General features: G+C 44.3%; 1 protein-coding gene across 2 annotated transcripts in view; it reads right to left on the minus strand.

Annotated features, from left to right (window-relative positions):
- The window catches only part of ALDH1L1 (aldehyde dehydrogenase 1 family member L1), a 165068-nt gene that overhangs the window by 18629 nt on the left and 125242 nt on the right, over positions 1-21197 (minus strand). For both annotated transcript variants that reach the window (XM_085624422.1, XM_085624423.1), the window contains exons 14-17: positions 16935-17005; positions 14231-14336; positions 12913-13000; positions 3209-3302 (exon numbers count right to left, since the gene is read on the minus strand). In XM_085624422.1, coding sequence (XP_085480548.1) covers positions 3209-3302; positions 12913-13000; positions 14231-14336; positions 16935-17005 — 359 coding nt within the window. The remainder of the gene's footprint in view (positions 1-3208; positions 3303-12912; positions 13001-14230; positions 14337-16934; positions 17006-21197) is intronic.

Here is a 21197-nt window from a genome sequence, read left to right on the forward strand (position 1 = left end):
GAACAGTCCAGACCGAACTGCCAAGCCAGATCCTCCCTGGACCGGAAACAAGCATCCTGGGACCAGTTTCTGGGTATTACCCTTCATCAGTCAGGCTAGCTTAAATCCAGTGGCACAGTGAGCAAGGGACCCACGTTTGGGCATACCCATCCCACTTAGGGTGAAAAGTGCTATGCAAACAAATGATGGACGGAATAATGAATAAATCATACATTCACCCCCAGTCAAGAGATCTGGGTTAAATCCATCATAATTTTGCTCACCATGCTCCGTCCATCAATTGTTTCTTTTGAATATGTCGCCCTAAGTGGGAAGGGTATGCCCAGATGTGGGTCCCGTTCTCACTACACAACTGGATTCAAGCTAGTCTGGCTGATGAAGAGTGATGTCCTGAAACCGGTCTCAGGATGCTTGTTTCCGGTGCTGTCTGACATATCACTTAATTACCTCCATTAAAACCTCCCAACAAGGCTTTTAGTTTTTTAAAGAGCTATCTTTTGTTAAAATATTTTATATGCGTGTACTGTTCATGAACATAATAATATCCACAAATGTAAACCACACACAGAAAGAATTACATTTAAACCTTGTCTCATCTACAAATAAATCATTTGGCAAGGACAAATTCAAATTAGAGAACAATTTTAAACATAAAATAATGTAGAACCTTATTCCTGTTTATGAAACATCAGCATGTTGTTCATGAATGATGAAAGGCCATTTTCACTGCTTTGTGCACCACAGTATATGTATCTGCCCTTAGCAATCACACCGAATAGAATTACATCGTGGCCTATTTTCTACTGATGTTGGACAAGAGCGATCTACTTCTGAAGATTGCATCAGAATTATCAGATAGATTCACCAGAATCCAAAACTTGACCACTATGGTTCTCGTCCACCACACACGCCTGGTGAAATGAATGGACTGCTTTGGAATGGTCATTACGGTATTGTCTACCATTTGGAGTTATTTGCAACTGTATTTCATGAGGAGTGTTTTTCTAGTCAAATGTTGTAACATTTTTGTTGTGCTTAAATTGTAAAGGGAGTGAAGTTTACCACGTTTAATAAAATAATGATATTGTTGAAATATTACCCCCTTCTACATGTTTACGTTCTACACCATCCAGGGCTTAAAAACAGCCATATCCAAAACTATAGTAGTCCAGAGCAACCAGCAACCAGCTACTAGTACTTGTGTGGGTCCTTTGTTTCTCTGAGACTCAGACAAGCTACTCTACTTGTGTGTCTAGCATACCTTCACCTATCTTCATTAGCCGTTGAGCGATATCAGCCTCAAACCATTATGAAAGATAGCTTCCAAATATTCAGAGAAATAATGAATGATGCTTTGTTGTCTAGCTATGCGAGAGGAACCAAAAGTATTTATTAACATAAATAATGTTCTTTACCAATGTTAAAGTCAAAGGCCTTTGGCCTCTAGTAAGTAGCTCCTGTTGCTGTGAAGATTTCTCTCTTGAGAACCATATTATTTCTCAGTAGCTTTACTGCAATATGATTTAGAAGCATGCATGTTTGAAAAAAGATGGTTTCTTACAAACCAAACCACTCTTGCTTTCAGTTAATTAAACATAAGGGAAAGTGTTACTCTTTAATAATCGGTTTATAGCTTGTATTGCTTTAGATGCCAATCCTGAACGAAGCATGTACGCCGACTATGTGGGCATGCTGTGACACAAAGTGGAAAAGAATTGTCCATTACTACATAAGCAAAAATGTTGCAACTTGAAAGGGTCCCTACCTGCCGCACCTTCAAAAGAAGGACCAAGAAGTATAAAGGTAGATGTAGAGGCACATGTAAAGAAGTGAACTCTCATGAAAAGACCTGGGAGTGTTCCCATGTAAGTAGACGTTATGACGAGCTTTCAAGTATTCCGATGCTTACCCATGCAGGGAATAGTGTATATGTACTTTAAATGGTTGTATCTATCAGAGGGATATTCAAAGTCCGTCGCAACAAGTAAATATTCAGGATCCAGATCATGGATTAGCAATCCTATTCCAACAGGATGATTGCCAGTCGTCCTGAAAATTTAAAATTACAACTTTTTGATAATTGTAAGGTTTGCAAAGGTCAAGTTAGAATTCTCTTCCAAATCTTTGGCATAAGTGATATTGCGTACATTCTGCATTAATAAAGGAGGACATAATGATTGCATCCTCTTTAAATTTTTCCTCTATTCAGCTTTGTCTTGACATGCAGCCCCTTCTTAGTTTGCATTCACTGTGCCTCTTTGTTTTACTATGCTAATGTGATGATCCTAGACTATGAGTAACTTAATTGATTTGTGTTGCTCTCCGTGAGGGGATTTATTTATGTATGGCTGTTTCTTGAAAATAGGATCCAATATTTTCCCTGTGCTTCTTTCTCTACATATCACGCCTGTATAACTACCACCTCACACCAGGACATCAGCTTCAAGGAAATCCATTTGACCTCAATAGAGTTACCTCTCTACCTATTCTTGTTAAGAAATTGAGTTTCTCTGGAATATCTACAACCCTGTCTTCTTTCAATTGATATATGTTTACATTATCAAGTCACTTGCCATAGGAATTATAGTTCAAATCAGGTAATCCAGACTTTGCCACAACATTTTGGATGCGCCCTCCCCACTGAGGCTCACTGGGAAACAATAGCATCCCACTTTCTGCATTGTTTACCTGTCCCTGTGGAACCAACTTATTTACTGTAGATGTCACTGCTAAATTGTGTATCTTCTTTTGAGTTCCTCAGATATGAGAATTCAAATATCCTATTCTTTTAAGGTGACCTCTAAATCTTGAATTTCTTTGCCTCCGCCAACTGCTCCTCAAGAGAAATGTATCCAAACAGTGCGACTTTTCACAGCATTGAAGCTAAACCTCTAGCTCTTAGACTAATATTTGAGCTCTTCTAAATGATCCCGAATGTTCTCACTCCTTTTACAAAATCAACCAAAGTTCAGATTATTTACAACGAGGCACAACACCCAAAGACTCAGCCATTCTGCTTAGTGGTGTATTGCAGGGCAATCATCAAAAAAGTGTTTCCGGAGCTACTCCGGTCTTGCGCTATCATTCAGCAATGAGCCTCCTCATTTGTCCACCCGACACATTCCTGAACATATGTCATTAATGGGTACCTACAATTTTACTTGCTAAACTTCCAGAGTACGCATATTGTGACCGGGGCCAAAATTACCTTTTCATGATTTGTTTACCAATGGGGGTAGAGCCTGTGAAGCCAATTTTCCTTACATCAGGGTGGTCCGATAATCTCTGCCCAATCAGTGAACCTGACAAGACAAACACAGATGTTAAAATACCCACAAGCACAGTTTCCACCTCACAGAACACACAGGAGAAACTCCACACTTGTGTTGCATGCACAGATATTTTAATTAGCAATGATTTGCATTCCATTAACATCAAACAAGTGCCCCACACTACAAAGAGGCTTGTACATGAAGGGGACAGGTTAGTAGAGGTTCTCCAAAAAGCAGCTAGCGAGCTACTGGTAGCTCTCCAGCCCCCTGTAAGTAGCTCTCCTGTGTGCAGCCTACCCTACTAAATTAGCAACCGTTTGCCTGTTCTAGTTAATATATGTATCTCAAAATTCAGAGTGTGTAATTGAGACAAAATGAGTGTATTTTTAGAACAGAAAAGAAAGCTGATATTTGCAGACAAATACCTACATTTCCAAAATATATTTAAAGTTGATATTTTAGAGATCAATCATTTGGTTTGGGGTACTTATAATTTACATTATTACCTTGGTGCCAGTGGCATTACCGGTAAGGCTGTTCTGTATTACCCATGTAGAGGTATTTCAAACTGACAAAGCCTTTTTACTTTACTGCTGGCGACCCTGCCTGATGCATGGAGGTGATTACGGCTGGTAATCTTCCATATGGTGGTCACTGACGTAATCTTGGCCGATGTGGTCACTATTACAACACTAATATGTTAGTAGCACAGGATGATTTTCATGGAACATAAGTAGCTCTTTTACAGGAAAGCTTGGAGTCCCCTGGGCTAGTAGCAATTTTGTGGTAACTCTGGCTTTGTGGCCAGTCAGAGTATGGCATTGGCTGATTTCCTAGAAGGGAATTGATGAGTAATTGCTGGCAAGAGGTCTGGATGCACTGTCCGGGAGGCAAACAGAGTACAAGCACTGCTATAGCCTGTCAGCATGTCCATAAATAAAAAGACCCACTGGGCCATGGTTAGGAGCCAATCCCTCTGTCTGCTGAAAAACATATTTACTAAAAGTAGTACATAAAATACTCTACTCTTTGTTCTACAGCCTAAAAGACATAAGATGCTTCTGGGTTACACAAGTCCGCTTGTTCCTAAACTCTTAATCACTGTCACTGCAAGGCCGAAGCCACTGAATGCATGAAGTCATCATGCTTCCTAACTGTAACAGGGTGTTCACAAACATTGTGTATAAAAACTATAGCACAAAGACAAACACAGCTTTAGTAGCTAGGTTTTTTGTATAGCGATTAACATGTTTCCTCCTGGCCACATCAGAGCACTTTGTAACACATTAAAAACATACAATGAGGAATGCTCTAGCACTAACATATCCTAGCAAGCACGCAAACACCACATGTAGGTCAGGTCCAATGAGGAGCACAGCAGCGTTCGTGTGTTTTTATAAAAAGAGCTTCAAAAGGACTTTATTTTCAGGGTGGGACAAAGGCTGTTCCAGAATAATGGGGCTTCCAAGCTTAGGATTTGGCTTCCCCCATCTACTGTGTTGCACATTATGAAGGAATCAGTATGAGGAGATATCCAATGGAAGGTTAGTATGTGGTATATGGTATTTTAAATTCCAGCCCACACTCCACCTACAGAGCATAGTGAGAGTTTAGGGGGGATAATGTCTGCTCTCCCTTAATTCATGTTCAAAACATGTCCTTCCACCTCCTCGGCTGGCAATTACAAAGGCGCAAGTCTCAAAATGTGTCACTTACAGGTAGAAAATGTGGACTGAACACTTGCGATTCCCAAATCTTGATTCACAGCGTGAGGATTTGTGAAATTCCCAGAGTGCAAATTCTACACATTATGATACAAATTCCACCAGATGGGTCAGATTTTGTGATGCACATTTATATAAGGGCAATATTGATGGGTATTTCTGCTAGAATTGCAAGGTGGCTTTATTGGAAAATTGGGAACACTTACAAAGTAGAAACATTGTGGATATTCATAAAAAATCCCAATGAATTTTCCAGAGTTAAAAATCCAATCTGCGAACTATCCCACAAAAAGGCTGAAATAAGTATGCATTCAGAACATTTTCTAAAAACTCCTCTCTTTTCTTTGGGATTTGGAGCTGGATTTCTCCAAATGGCAATTTACTTTCTTTATGGAGAAAAAATGGCGGAGGAAATATCCCATAACGGCTAAATAGGTATATTGGACTTACGCAGGCAGTACCTGGGATCAGGGATAAGGAATTTCCAGACATACACATATATAACCCTGGGATGTTGTGAACCCCATTAAAAAAAAATAAACATACTGATATCAGCAACATGAGCAAATAACTTCTAGATTTAATCATAGTATTGAAGATCTGCCCCAAATTAATTTTAAAAATGGGTGTGCAAGCTTTTTTAAATGTTGAATGTGTGCCATTCCTGTACCGGGGAGATCTTGTAACCATATCCAGTGATGCAGGTCAGAATTATACTATTTCTGCACATTATTCACAGAATAGTTGAGGGGGAGAATGCTTAAGGGCACTACGGGCCCGATTCACAAAGGCATGTGTGAAATATGCACCCCTTCATGTTACTAAGTTTGGGGTATATTTCTGACTTTTATGGCATTCACAAAGATTCACAGGAGAGATGATAAAAATCTACACGTTTGTTGATATTCAATTTATTCATGCAGAAGCACAAGTTACTACTTGTGTAACGATCTATCTGTAAGAGACATTAGTTAGTGATAGATTCCTTACCTTAGAAAATCCCCAGGCGTCAGACTGGATCCGGAAAGCTTTCGTCAGCAGTACCCCTGCGTGTCGATAGGCCTCGCCGTACGGCTCCACGTGCGTCACTGGCATCGTATTCGCCGAGATGACGTCACTGGGGCTACTTAGATGCGCCCATGTGTGCTGATGTCAGTTCTGTACGCAACTTTCTGCGACAGGAATGCAGAGCCATGTAAGATACTGACCCCTGGTACATAGAAACTAGGGCCCAAAAGGATGACCTTAACCCTAGAAATCAGTTCGCAGAACGGGGAAGATGGGTGGGGCAGTAAGGAATCTATCACTAACTAATGTCTCTTACAGATATATTGTTACACAAGTAGTAATTTGTGCATCTGAAAGAGACACGTTAGTGATAGATTCCTTACCTTAGAATAGATACCCCAGCAATACCAACCCCCGTGGTGAGTCTGCGAACAAGATTACACCAGAAAGTCACGGAGAACAGAACGACCAAAGAGGCCGTCCCTCTGGACCTGGGTGTCAAGGCAATAATGCTTTGTAAAAGTGTGCAGGTAAGCCCACGTGGCAGCCTGACAGATGTCCTGCAGGGGGACACCGCGTCCCAGTGCAGTAGTAGCTGCTGTCGCCCTGGTAGAATGGGCACGCAGCCCCACCGGAGGTTCCTTTTTAGCCATAGAATAACAGGCCTTGATACAGAAGACGACCCAGCAGGTGATAGTCCTCTTGTGAACAGCCCGGCCTTTCTTGGCGCCTGCGTAGCCAACAAAGAGCTGGTCATCCACCCGGAATGCTTGTGTGCGATTCAGGTAAAAGGAGAGCGCACGTTTTGGGTCCAGATGGTGGAGCCTCTCTTCCTCTCTGGAAGGGTGCGGAGGCGGAAAGAAAGTGGGCAAGGTGATAGTCTGCCCGATGTGGAAGGCAGTGACAAACTTTGGCAAGAAGGAAGAACGAGTACGAAGCACAACCTTGTCCGGATGAACTGACAGAAATGAGGCTTACAATAAAGAGCCTAAAGCTCACTCACTCTCCTGGCAGAGGTGATAGCCACCATGAAGGCAGTTTTCAAAGTCAAAAGACGTAAAGGACATTTGTGAAGTGGATCAAAGGGAGCGCACATGAGATAAGTCAAAGCAAGATTCAAGTCCCACTGAGGCATTATAAAAGGAACAGGAGAGAACATATGCGTAATGCCTTTTAAGAATCTCTGTACAACAGGGGACTTGAAAAGAGAAGGCTGATCTGGAAGCCTCAGAAAGGCTGAAATGGCCGAAAGTTAGCCCTTGATAGTGCCCAGAGGAGAGCCCTGCCGGGCCAGAGAAAGAAGGAACAAAAGGACCTCAGAAAGAGGGACAGAAAGGGGGTCCACAGTCTTGGCTGTGCACCATGCCACAAATTTGTTCCACCTGCGGGCGTATACCGATTTAGTGGAGGGACGCCTGGCTGCCAGAATGACATCACAGACTTCGGGAGGCAAGTCAAATGGAATCAGCTGTCGCCGCTCAATCTCCACGCATGTAGGTGGAGGCTGGACAGGTTCGGGTGGAGAACCATCCCTTGCTGCTGCGACAGAAAATCCTCCCGCAGAGGCAGTCGGATCAGGGGAATCCAGGCTCATACTGAGTAGCTCGGGATACCAAACTCTTCGAGCCCAGTCCGGAGCCACAAGGATGACTTGGGCCCGGTCGTGCCTGATTTTCTTCAGCACTCTGGGTAGAAGAGGTATAGGTGGAAAGGCATACAACAGACCGCAGCTCCACTCGCGACGAAAAGCGTCGCCGAGCGAGTGCCGCCTTGGAAATTCCAACGCGCAGAACTGCAGACATTGCGTGTTCTCTTCTGTGGCAAATAGATCTAATCCCCACTGTTGAAAGAGACCTTGCGCCACCTCCGAGTGAAGACACCATTCGTGATCCATCAAACACCGGCGGCTGAGTTCGTCCGCCCTGGCGTTCAAAGAACCCGCCAGGTATTGAACCCTCAAGGAAATGCCGTGACGTTCCAGCCATGTCCAGAGGCGTAGAGCCTCCTGACATAGGGTCCACGACCCAACCTCGCCCTGTTTGTTGCAATACCACATGGCGGTGGTGTTGTCCGTGAACACCTGCACTACCTTCCCCCTGACAGAGGGAAGAAATGCCTTCAGTGCAAGAAGAATCGCCCGAAGCTCCAGAAAGTTGATATGGAGCCGGGACTCCGCCGGAGACCAGAGGCCTCTGATCTCCGCCTCGCCCATGTGGCCGCCCCATCCCAGGAGGGATGCATCCGTCACCACTTTGTGCTCCGGTTGGGAAAGGGAGAGGGATCTGCCGCTGACCCAATGTTGATTCCTGAGCCACCACTGCAATTGTTGTGCAGTGCCCTCCGAGATCTGGACGTAGTCGGACAGGTTCCCCTGATGCTGCACCCACTGGAACTTCAGGTCCCACTGCAGAGCCCGCATGTGCCACCTGACATGGTTGGTCAGCAGGATGCAGGAGGCCATGAGTCTCAGCAGCCTCAAGGTCGTCTTGACCGAAACCCAGGACAAGGGCTGAAAGATCGGAATCATAACCCGAATGTCCTGGACTCGCTGTTCGGGCGGATCAACCCGAAACTGCGCCGTGTCCAGAACTGCTCCGATGAAGAGAAGCTTCTGGGAGGGAATCCTGTGTGACTTCGGCCCGTTGATGGAAAATCCCAACAAATGCAGGAGGTCGGCCGTAGTCTGGAGGTGGGAGATGACTGTGTGGGGCGAGCCCACCTTTAACAACCAGTCGTCGAGATAGGGGAAGACTGAAACCCCTGATCTGCGCAGATGAGCTGCGACCACCGCCATCACTTTTGTGAACACCCGATGGGCGCTAGTAAGGCCAAAGGGGAGCATGGTGAACTGAAAATGCTCCTGGCCCACCATGAATCGCAGGTAACGCTGATGGGTTGGCAGGACGGGAAAATGAAAATAAGCGTCCTGCAGGTCCAGTGCCACCATCCAGTCTTGTGGGTCGAGAGCAGACAAGACCTGAGCCAGAGTGAGCATTTTGAACTTTTCCTTCCGGAGGAAGCGATTACACTCCGAAGGTCTAAGATGGGACGGTGACCCTTGTCCTTCTTTGGAACCAAGAAGTAGTGGGAGTAACAACCACGACCTACTCCTAGCGTCGGAACGCGCTTAATGGCCCCCTTGGCCAAGAGGGCCGTAACTTCCTGCTGCAGAAGTGCCAAATGATCCCCCAACATGCGGTGGAACTGCGGTGGCATGCCTGGGGGGGTAGACTCAAAGGGGTGGGGGTAGACTCAAAGGGGTGGGGGTAGCCCCGTCGAACAATCTCCAAAACCCACCTGTCTGATGTAATGATGCGCCAGTGGGGGAGGTGATGACGAATCCTGCCCCCCACTGGTGTCTGGTGGGCCTGAAACACCGAACTAGGAAGGTGTGGAGGCACTGTCAGCGGGGGAGTTGGTGGACTGACCCGTACGCTGGCCCCGTGACCCGCCCCTGCGAGCCACACGCCCGCGGCTGCGCTGGGACTGTTGCTGCGCAGGCTACACCCTTGTCCACTGGGGGCCCTGTGTTGGGCCAGGACTAGGTGCCCAGAAGCACATCAGTAAGTGCATCATTAAACGGCAACAGCGGTTCTGTAGAAGAAGAGGCTGGCCGAAGCACTTCAGTCAGTAGGTTGGTCCTGACAGCCACAGTAGGGAGGTTGAGGCAAAGAGCCTCGGCCGCCCTACGTAGCACCGTGGAAAATGTACCACTCTCCTCCATAGTAGCTGAAGGGAATGGTGAACCAGGCGCCGGAGTGTAATCCGGGCCATCGGCCTCCGCCTCCTCATCCCGGTCAGGACAGACTCGCACTGTGCTGCGAGAGGGTCTTCAAACCCCTCCCAGTCCTCCTCTTCCGACACAAGTGGACGAGGACAGGGGTGAATAAAAGGGTAAAAGTTTCCCATCGACGTCGTGATCAGCGTCAGGAGACATCCCTCCGGCACCGTGCCGACATCGGAAAAGAAGTCGATGCCGGCGTAGGGCGCCGACATCGGCATCGGCGCCGCCGGCATCGGCGTCGGCGATGTTGGCGGAGGCCGTACGGGGTCCACCGGCAAGAACAGGGACGGCGACATCAAAGAACGCGGAACAGTGGGGCCCGAGGGGCCCGAAGGCATGCCGACGGGGACGCACGTGCCAAAGATACGTGCCATTGCAGACACAAACTCTTGCAATTCGGCCGGAGTCGCCGATGGACCCAGAAAAGGTGGGTAAGCCAACGGTAACTGCTCAGGCTCCGTTGGAGCTGCAGGGGCGGTGCCACCTGCCCCCTCTGCCGCGACCGGCGAGGGGAGGACAAAGAGCGGCGACGCTTCTTCGACTTCTTGTGCTTCGCCTTACCTGACTCTGAGTGCGAAGACTTTGAGTGATGGTGCTTGCTCTGCGACCGGGCCCTCGACCTCCCACGGGACCGGGACCTGGAACGACGTGGGGCCGACTCCAGGGCCTCCAGCCACTTTCAGGACCGCTACCGCAAAGTTTTCGGGGCCATGGCCCGGCAGTGGGGGCATGACTCGGTGTCGTGGTCACGCCCCAGGCAGAAGAGACACTCACGGTGCGGGTTCGTCAGCGACATCGTGCGCGGACAGGCCCTGCAAAGCTTGAAACTGGGCATCCCTATGCACCAGGGGTAAGTTTAAGTACAAATTATAACAAACAAATACTTAGTCAACAAGTGACGGGGTACCGCTCTCTCCGAATCTGCGCTTGATGGCGCGGAAAAAGAAAGAACTGACGTCAGCGCGCGTGGGCGCGTCTAAGTAGCTCCAGTGACGAATACATCGCCAGCGACGCACGCGGAGCCGTACGACGACGCCTATCGACGCACAGGGGTACTGCTGACAAAAGCTTTCCGGATCCAGTCTGACACTTGGGGATATTCTAAGGTAAGGAATCTATCACTAACGTGTCTCTTTCAGATTTTGCTTCTTGTTATAATTCTGCATGAATAAATGATGCTGAAAATGTACCTTAGAGTATGTATAAAAAGATTCTCAACTGGGATAATGTTTTGTTGTTGTTGCAGAAATCTATTCCTCTTCACCCCATTATGTATAGGGGTGGTCCCGCCTATTTCCCACTCTGGAAAGGCACTGACTTTTTACTTTCGAGTGAGTAGTACCGCAAATGTTTCCAGGGTCTAAAAAAACGTGAAAAGTGTTTGTGAATAAATTGGGTGTTCTCTGTTCCCAATTACTGCTCTTTCCCCCTGCATTCACAAATGCAAAGATACTGGCATATTTAGGGTATTAACAAATTAAATTTATGGGAGCAACATTTTATCATTCTTGAGACTGCGAATCAGGATATGGAATTTCCGTTTAAAACAAATTGTGAATTGGTCCCCTCACTGTTCATTACATTTTTTGTAAAATGTGAATCTTCAAAACACTGATATGAAAATAAAAACTCCTGAAAGTGTATTTGCAGTGCTATACAGCTTCTGTTGAAGACCACCAGCTTTATACTATAAAGAAAACATATAAGGACATATTGCATGCAAGCTGGCACCCCTACAAACCAGTGCCCAGTGCAGCCAAGTGTACTAAAACATCAAAGGGTTGCCATTATATTGGGTGTTGTGCAATCTTGGGAATAGAAAACTACATATTTTTCAGACCCAACACATTCAAAACGAAGGACTTTGTGTAGGACGGTACGTTTTATATTTTAGATCTGTGCACCCATAACACTATTATTCTTGTCTTTCTGTTTCTCAAAGTTTAGTTTAGGACAGTCTACCCTCACTTAGTGGTATAATCGTTACAGCCTTTCTGCTTCAGACTATATTAGATATAGGGCCTCCATTGCTGGTCCGCCCTATACCTCGAGGAGGGAGACTTTAATGACTGTAACAACCTCAGACGTGGGCTCTTATGCTCATATAACAGCAGGAAGCACCTCTGCAGGGTTTTTCAACCAATATAGAATGCATAGTTTACTATACATGCATTCAGTGTTTCAGTGAAAGAAATCTTGTCTATAACAATCAGACGAAGGGGCCAGTTCATGAAGATAGAAGTAGTAAATCTGCGCTCGTAGATTTACACCTACATTTGAGTGTAGATTTATCACTTTCTGGAATTCACAAAAATTCCCAGGAATCGGTATGGAAGTTGCACCATGCGCAGGTTTCTATCAGGATTCTTAGAATATGCCCACCTTTATCCCATTCATGCAGTGAGGTGTTCTGCATAGTGGAGAAATCTGCAGACGGGAAATAGGATCACCTATAGACATACACATGTTTTCCCTCTATGGAGAAAATATTTTTCCCCCTGGGTAAACCTCTTACTCTACATACAAATTTGCAGGGGATTCATTCCCCCTTCTACTCTGGAAACGGATTTATGCCACCGCTGTGCTGCAGTAAAAATCGGACCCTTTCAAGGAAAAGGGGACTGTGAGGAGAGTCTCCATGCCCAGATGGTTGTTTGGAAGCGTCTTCAAACTTCCAACGCTAACCACACGTCACTTTGAAACATCCATATTCACACCCATGCAGTGGGATTTACAGGTGGGGAACACTCGTGATGGAGATGTGTGTTCACGTAAATGGGTTTGTGCTTGGTAGAAATCTCTTTGTGAATTCCTGGTAGGCATATGTGCGGTGAATTTAGTTGTAAACCTCAAGTTAACACCTAAATTTGCCTTTCAAGGATATTAGTTAAAAACATTTTTTTTTGCTCTGCTTAGGATTATAGACAATGAGATATAATACAACAAAATTGAAATAGTATATCTGAAGTATGATTTGTATGTTGCCTTTAAGAGAAAGACCCAGCGAGAAAGAGGGCAGCAACATTCAAGTAGCAAGCTTGAAAGCAAGAGGTATTTGAAAACACACTCTCGTTGAGAGTAATAATATCTCACCCAAACCTCCAGGAGAAGAACACGCACTTACCTGCCCCTGGCAGGATATTAACCACACCCTTGGGAAACCCAGCTCTTGCCGTTAGTTCCGCGAATTTGAGTGCAGTAAGAGGAGTCACCTGAAGGAGCCAGAACAGAAGAATGAATTAACTAACTGAGTAAATGTAAAAGCCTCAGTGAACCTTGCCACTCACCTCCTGACACCCAAACTAAAAATCAGAGCTCCATTAAGGGACTCACTGAGATGGTCAGTTTCAACCATGCCCCTGTCTCCATCACTTACCTCTTATCGGTTTTAGTTTGTAAAGTTACAAAGCAGAGCAGAGTTAAAAGTAAACTTATTTTAAGAAGAGTCATCAACCAAGAGAGAAGGCATGACCTCTGAACTAGAGTTGGGGAATCTGGAACTGGGCAACAAGATTTGAATTCCAGCCTCGGTTCAAAATCCTGTGATTATGGGCAAATTCACTTTGTCTCCCTACGCCTACAAAAAATTATGTGGAACATAATGTGGTTCTCTTGTATAGTCCTCTAATGCCCCCGGGCAAAGTTCTCTCCATTTAAAACTTGAAAAATAAATCTAGATTCTTCAAAAGGTTTTATAATTGTCTTTATAGGCAGGATGTCTGGTTGTAACCTTTAAAACGAGAGAATGGTGGAGTATATATGTATCGTAGTACTACCTTGCGGGTTAGTTGGGGCAACCTTGGGAGGGTGTACTTACGGTCTCTTCAAACCTAATTCTCATTCCTATTAGTGTGCTTGTTAGGCTCTCTTGTTGAGATGCAGTTAGAAACTTATTAACATGTGGTTCCAGGCTTGTTAACTCTGCTCATCAATCTTATTCATCTCAACTCAAACAATTCATTGAACTCTATCTTTAACCAGCTCATGTTCTCTCTCTGGATACATGCACAAATCTCTTTTGGTCACCATCTTTATGACCTCTCCTATCATGTCATATATTTGCACACCCTGTTCAGTAATTTCCCTCAGCATCTTGTTCAGTAACCTGTCAACGCACACTTCAGCGATCTCTTCCCATATAGAGCGCAGTAGTCTTAGTCATCAATTAGTTTTGCAATCTCAGTCCCTAGCACCCCCTTTTTACCACCCCCTCTCACCCCCTTTTTCCAAAACCTAGCTAATTATGTGACAGCTGCATACTGCATAAAAACAATCCTTCAATGCCCCTGTCCTCCATCTTGAAAGAGACCCTCAGTGCTTTCTCCACATTCAGCCCAGTGATTGGCCACCACTTCTAGCTTAGCGGTGTCCTCGTGTGTTTGTTCTGAGATCTCACACACATGAATGAGCTTCCCACCTCCCTCATTATCCCTTACACCAACCTGAGCCGGCTTCAGCACCACAGTGTTTCCGGCAGTGAGGCAGGCTGCTGTCTTCCAGGCTAGCATCATCAGGGGATAGTTCCAAGGGATCACAATACCACAGACTCTGAAAAAAAGCAATTCAACCCAAGTCATTCTGCTGAAATTTGGGAATTCCCTCAGTCTGTTGGCCGTCTGTGAAATGTACTGTCTCAGTCATAATATTGTGCTGACAGTCATATCATGTGCTGAGTTTAACATTCTTTGACAGGTGTTCAAGTGTATGGATGGGTTAGTGCCGCTGTGCCCGTACACAGCTTAGGCTCGGTAGATCACTGTGTTTAGGAGACACAAGTTCTCTTTTAAGTGCTGGGTCGACAGCTGCTCTGCAGAGACACATTTGGTTCTGGATTATGTGCTCTAAAAATCCTCATCACAAACTTAATTTTCACACTTTGGCTTATTTTCTCTGTGAGGGTGATTCATGCATGAGAAAACTGGTTGGCTTAATTGGGATTTCTTTCATATCTTCCTCAAGATAATCAACTTTCTTTTTCACCAGGCAGAAATGAACATGCCAGGTGTCAAACATTCCTAGTAAATATGTTTAAATCCCACCGTTCTGAGCTCTGAGGAGATCACATTACGTAAGCACAGTGGTTTCAGCACAAATTAGGAATCTGTTTTGTGCAGTGCTTACTGTACATACCAGTGCCCATACACCTTCATTTAAACAGTCTCAAATGGGAGTGATGTTACGGCCAGTATTATTGCCCTGGGGTGTGATATTTACCGGGTGTGTTAAATCCCTCCTATTCCGAGTTTGCGTGCAGAGGAGGCATAACATTTCTTTTTTGTTCCCAGGAGATGACAACATCTCCAAAATAGGGAAGTTGTGATGGATGTTGGAGATGTATTTTTCTTGACTGGAGAAGGCCAGCTCTGAGTTGGGCTGCACTGAGTGTGATGCAACAAGTGAAACTAACTCATGCAGAATAAAAGGGAGCCATAGCAGAGTTATTATTGATCAACTGCACGTTCATCTCCTATCAGCTTTGTGCAATATTGGGGAGTGAAGTCTATGCTTTAGGAATTATGTTAATACAAATAAAAAGGGTAAATATTTTCTTTAGTGTCGTTAATATCTTTGTTACCTAACTATTGGAAAAGACCTGTCATCAGTGGAATAAAGGAATACTGTAACGCAGAATGGAAACTGGATTACTCCTGTGCATGTCCCATTACAGTTAAAGAGGCGTGATCATTTCCCTTAAGTCAACCATATCCTTATGCATCCATAGCCACTCTTTTTATGAACAAAATGTCCCTCCCTAAATGAGAAAGCGCCACAGTTGTTTGCTATAGCAACTGCACACCATGGCCTGGTTTGACCTGGCCATGGGCCTTCCACACAGCATGCGCGGCTCGGCTTGGCCACCCCTTTATGCCTTCTATACAATCAGAGCACCCATGCTGTTTGCATTTCCCCGGATTCTGGATGTGCGGGCTTATTTTTTCTTCACTACTGTTACTGACTACTTTCATCTCTGTGCAGCCAAGGTATTCTAGATGTATTCAATGTTCCTCCTCTTCCTAAACTCTGAAACCACATACCCCTGGTTTCCAGAGAGCTCAATTCTAACAAGGAGTACCTCACCCAATGTGATCTTGCACCTCCAGTGTCTGGACCCTGGTCACCCTCACTAACAAGTGTAGCACTAGCTGTTTCTTTTTTATTTAGACTCTGAAGAAATGGCTTTCAGGACACTCGGATTGAGAGTCTGTAATCAGTCATGCCCCCTCCATCGTTTGGACCCATGGTAGGGAACAACAAATATTCCACAAACCTTACAGAAGCCTTACATGGAAATATACTCACAGGTTGCAAACTTCCAAAAAGTAGAAAACACAAGGGCCACAAAACTCTGTGGAAGACAGGGTTAGGGTTCCCTGGTACAGGGCTGCAGGACTTTGAACTACGGACTCTGCTCCCAACCTTTGACTATAGCCTGGAGGTGACGGCAAAGGCTGTACTGTTACACCAAATTTAGCTGTCGCTCTGCACTGAGAGGGAAGTGGGTGGTCAGGCACGTCATCAGGTAACAACAGGTGACTCTGCCCTATGAATGTTCGCTTGTAACAGCCAATTACGGTAGAAGGTTTGGGATCTGGTCTATCACTTGGTTGTTTGCAATGAGCAGCCACAATTGCCCAATGCTTGGCACACAGCTGAGCTGAGTAAATCTAATTCTCTCTTATTATTATTATTACTAAATTGAATTGGTAGGCGCGCAGCTAACCCGGAGGGCTTCCCGGCGCCGGCCAAGTAGGGAGGGAAAGGAATAGAGTGAAAGGAAGAAATATTAGAGGCTAAAATGAGGTTATGGCAGATTCTATGCACTTACAATGTGATGCTCCGCGCCTTAAGTACCTAATCTGGTTCTTTAAAACAGCACTTTTGACTCCAAAGCCAGAAGTACTAGCCTACACCCACTCAACAGTGTTCAAGCAACTCAGAGAATGTTAGGGATACCCCCGACTTAAAGAGTGGAACCCGGTTAATGACTGTGATACATAAAACAGGATTTGAATGACATCAAACATATATTCAGTGTGGTGACAAGGGGATCTTGTCCCAGAATGCCTCTTGCAACACTCTTAAAACACTACGAGTCTAATCGAATTTTTTAATGATTTGTGTTCTAATGGAAGAAAAGATTCTCACCCTATGGGTTCCCTCTTGGTGAAGGTCAAGTTGCGGTTTGGACGAGCTTGATTAATCGGGATAGTTGAACCCTATGGAAAAAGGCAATTAAAAGCAATCATTTTTTTTGTATCAAAAACATTTATTGTCTAATCTGATGTTTCATTTTTCTAAAGGATTGCTAAATAAATTCTTATTTACTCCGCTGTTATTAATGGTTTTGTTTCATTCAGAATATGCCAACACAGTTCTTGGTGCTAAAAAGCAAATATGTTGCAAAGTTTTTGCCATTGATCAGTTGTGAAGTGGTCTACAGGGTAACCAGCCATTACAATGCGGCTTTTTATTGTGTTTTAGAAAAACAGTATCTTGGCACGCCTTACCAAGGACTGCATCACCCTACAGGTCACGCAGTCAATGCTACATCGACCGTTTCCATCTTATCTCAACAAATGTTGTAAAGCGCTCCGATACCTTCGGGTCTGGCTAGCGCTATATGTAACTCCGAAATAAATAAATAAATAAATAAATAAATAAATAAATAAATAAAAATATATATGGTCTGACTGACCTAATTTCAATGATCAGTCCTGATGTCTCCACTGACAAACCTGCCTTCAGCTGCCTGCACTGTCTTGAACAGCTCTGGCCCCAAAGCAGGAATCCACTGGCTGTTCAAACTACTAAGAATGAATGAGTATGTGACGGGACAGTGTCAACATTATGTAGACAAAAACAAACATTAGCCCACGTCAATCAATCCATCAGTCAAACTCTTCACCTAAAAGCGGCAATGAAGTGAGCTAGTCACTGGGGGCAGGGGGCCACTGGAGGCATCACACATACAGATTATACAATGCCTTCAGCCACTCTATCGACAGGACTCAGATTCTTATTCTACAAAGAAGACTAATGGGTAAAATTAGGCTGTTTCATGGTGGACACCACAACTACTTTCTTAAGGAGTCCGCCAAGAGTCAGCCTCCCACACTTTTATATTAAATATCAACACATTGATTGCACCTCATGTCTCTCTTTCAATACCACAATCTTGCTTTATATACTTACGCTGATAATATGAAAATGTGTCTAAAGGTTAGAGCCCTCAAGAACTCTTCAGCCCAATGTGAATGTCCTCAAAGCACAGGAGGGAACAAAATTATCATCCTACGTCCCCACCAAAATAACACAAGGGACACAAGAGAGAATTGCTATGAGGCGCTGGGCCAGGCAGAAAGATAACACAACATGCAAGCTGGGGCGGAAACCACTGAATGTCTGGAGCAAACCAATATTTTATATATGAAAGTAACCCTTCCCCTAAACTCAGAGAAGGGAGAGGTGAAAGCCTTCAGCCAGTACAGCGAGTGTGCAACTTATTAGAGCATTGTATAAATAAAACAAATGAGAAGAGGGTCTTGGTGTTCCCTTACTTAGTCAAGTCAAGTCAAGAATGCTTTATTCGGCAACTTAATGCCATAAAAGTGAACATATCATACAGCGGTACATTTCATTAACAAATTTAAAAAAACGGAATTTTAAAAAGCTTTCCTGATATCAACCAGAACACCGGGACCTAAAATACATACAATACAGAAGCGTTATATAAAGTGCAAGGTGCAAAAGAGCAAACTCAGTCAAATACTATAGTCCCAGTTGGTGACACATAGTGGGTCTAAAGATAAAAACATGTAAAAACATAAAGACAGTTACATCTTTTTCTGCAGCTAATGGCTCCTGCTAAAAAACGTGCAACCCCGAACCAGACCATGGGGGAAGATAACATTTGAAGGTACAGTAGGGCAGGCCTGACTTGAGAAAAATGACAATCTCTGAGTAGTGGTAATATGAATTTCTTGCGTAATGAAACATAATAGTCGGGAAAAAAAAAATGAAGGGTTTCCTGTTCAGAGAAGTTGTCTCAAAGAAATGGTTTCAAAGTGCCAGGTTTTGTAAAGCCTTGGGGGAACCGCCAAAAGCCAGGGAGCCATTTGAAGATGAAATCTCGTTAATACAAAACGATGGAAGGGGTTTCCAACGATTAATAGGTAAGGTTGGACTTGGTTATGCATAGATAATGTAACATAACTTCTCACCGTTGGTTTTAGCAACTCCTTTTCTTCCCTTAGTCCCCGGCGCTTGATCATAAACTTCTGTTTAAGATTTCTAATTTTAAATTTGTCCAGGGGTTCAGGGCTTAGAAATAAGTCAGGGCAACCTAACCATTTTGTGAATACCCTTAAGTATTTTAGCCAGGGGATATGTTCAGCTCTGTCGAACGCTAGACAGTCAGTAATTAATATTTGGTTTAAGTTTATGATAGGGCTTGCCCAAACACTCAACCAGCAACCAGGGGGGCTGCCGCTATCTGGTCTGATATATATCCCACTCCTAGTTCTTCATGTAGTATATATGCAGGGGTGGAGTGTGGGACTGCCAGGATCTTACGTAAGAACTTGTCTTCGTCATGCTGAACGTCCTTTCCTTCCTTATATCCCCAAATGTCACTGCCATAGGTTGCCATGGGGATACATTTTTCTTTATATATATCCTCATCAGGGCCGGAATGGATTTAGACCCTAATCTCTTAGCAAAATTTAGTGTCGCCCCCGTCGCTCTAATGAGAGTATTCTCTTTTTGCATAATTTGTGGGCACCATGACACGCGCTCATCAAAAAGTACCCCCAAATAGGGGAAAGTTGGAACCTTTGTTAACTCAACCTCTTTATAATAAAATGTAGTCTTTTTTGGGACTTTCCAGGACCAATGAATATAGTATGTGATTTCTTAAAATTTGTTGAAAGATCTAAGGAGTCCATAAAAACTATAAAACCATCTAAAAGTGATTGAAGGCCCACTGCAGTTCTGGCTAATATGACTGTGTCATCCACGGATAAAAGTACGGGGATCATCTTTTCGCCAAACCTAGGGATGTCTTTACAGCTGGTTGTTAGAAAATCCCCTAACTCATTTATATATAGTGTGAATAAGAGGGGGCCAGGATACAACCTTGACGTACCCCTCTCTTGACATTCCAGGGGGTTGTCAGATCCCCATTACTTGTCAGGGTCAAGATGACGTATCCTGAAGTGCTTGCACAGGAACAGAGATGCTAGTTCCCAACACCCTCTACACGGCAGCCAGAGTTCCAGGAACGTTCACCTGGACTCCGAAACTACCCCGCAGGGGGGAAGGGGAAGTGGATAAAATAATAAACAAAGAAGAGACTGGTCCTGAAACTCCGGTTCTTCACTATTCTCCTCGGCTTCTTCTTATTTCTGTTGTCAGCTCTGGTTAATGAGAACCTTGAAACAAACACGACACTATTACCTTCTACTCCCTTCGACTTCTAACACTCTCTATGTGTTTAACACCTACCCTGGGTTTCAAGCACTGTGCCCCTCTTCTGTATGTCTGTCTTGTTGTGTGGTGTTTTCTTTTCTTTTCAATTCTTTTCTGTGGGTCTGGTCACTTCTTGCCGACTCTCTTTCCTACAAAACATCTTTCTATTAATTCTTTCTCTTTTCCCTTGCCTTTTCTATTTGTTTCTTTCTTAACTTAAAAAATAATTATTTTTTGGGCTTACTTCTGGAGTGGAATGTTCTTGCTTGTCCTCTCCTTCTGAGTTTTGTCTAGCAGAGTTATGCTTTCTCTCTATTCGGTTCTAGTACTAAACTTGTCTTTACTTTACTTTTCCTTATTTCTTGGTATCTTGTACTAGTGAACGGTGTTGAGTGTATTTTGTATTATTTTCTTCATCTCTATTTGACTGCACATAAATCTTTCTACTAAAGGGGTGAATTTCTGATTACTTGAGTTATCAGATACGTTTTCTATGCAATCTTTCCTGTCAAATACTTTTCTCATTCATCTCTCATGTCTCTCAAATGTACTTAGCTTCGGTCTTCTTTTTTCTGTCACCGGATGGCGCCAAAAGACCTCCGACTATCTGCTCGGGATACTCGAAGATGCATTGAAAGTCTTCTCGAGGGTTGAAGAGAATTTCGTCGTCTTAACTGTCTCTGTAAATCTTCCTGAAAATTCTCTTCAGGGGGTTTCTTGGAGTGTGAAAAGGTTTCTGACTTGGAAATCTATTCTGTAAACCTGGCGCAAACTAACTAACTCTAATTCTATTCTCTCTGACTTTTTCCTCAGGAACTCTAATGTCAAGATGCTACTCTCTGAATCTCCTCAGTGAAGTGCGTCGTCCTCTAGGAGCGCGCGCCTCTCCAAACCTCGGAACACCTGTGGGGAGAAAGACTAGACTGCCGCTTCTGCTTCCAG

Source organism: Triturus cristatus, chromosome 9, assembly GCF_964204655.1.
Source record: "Triturus cristatus chromosome 9, aTriCri1.1, whole genome shotgun sequence".
Classification (NCBI taxonomy): Eukaryota; Metazoa; Chordata; class Amphibia; order Caudata; family Salamandridae; genus Triturus; species Triturus cristatus.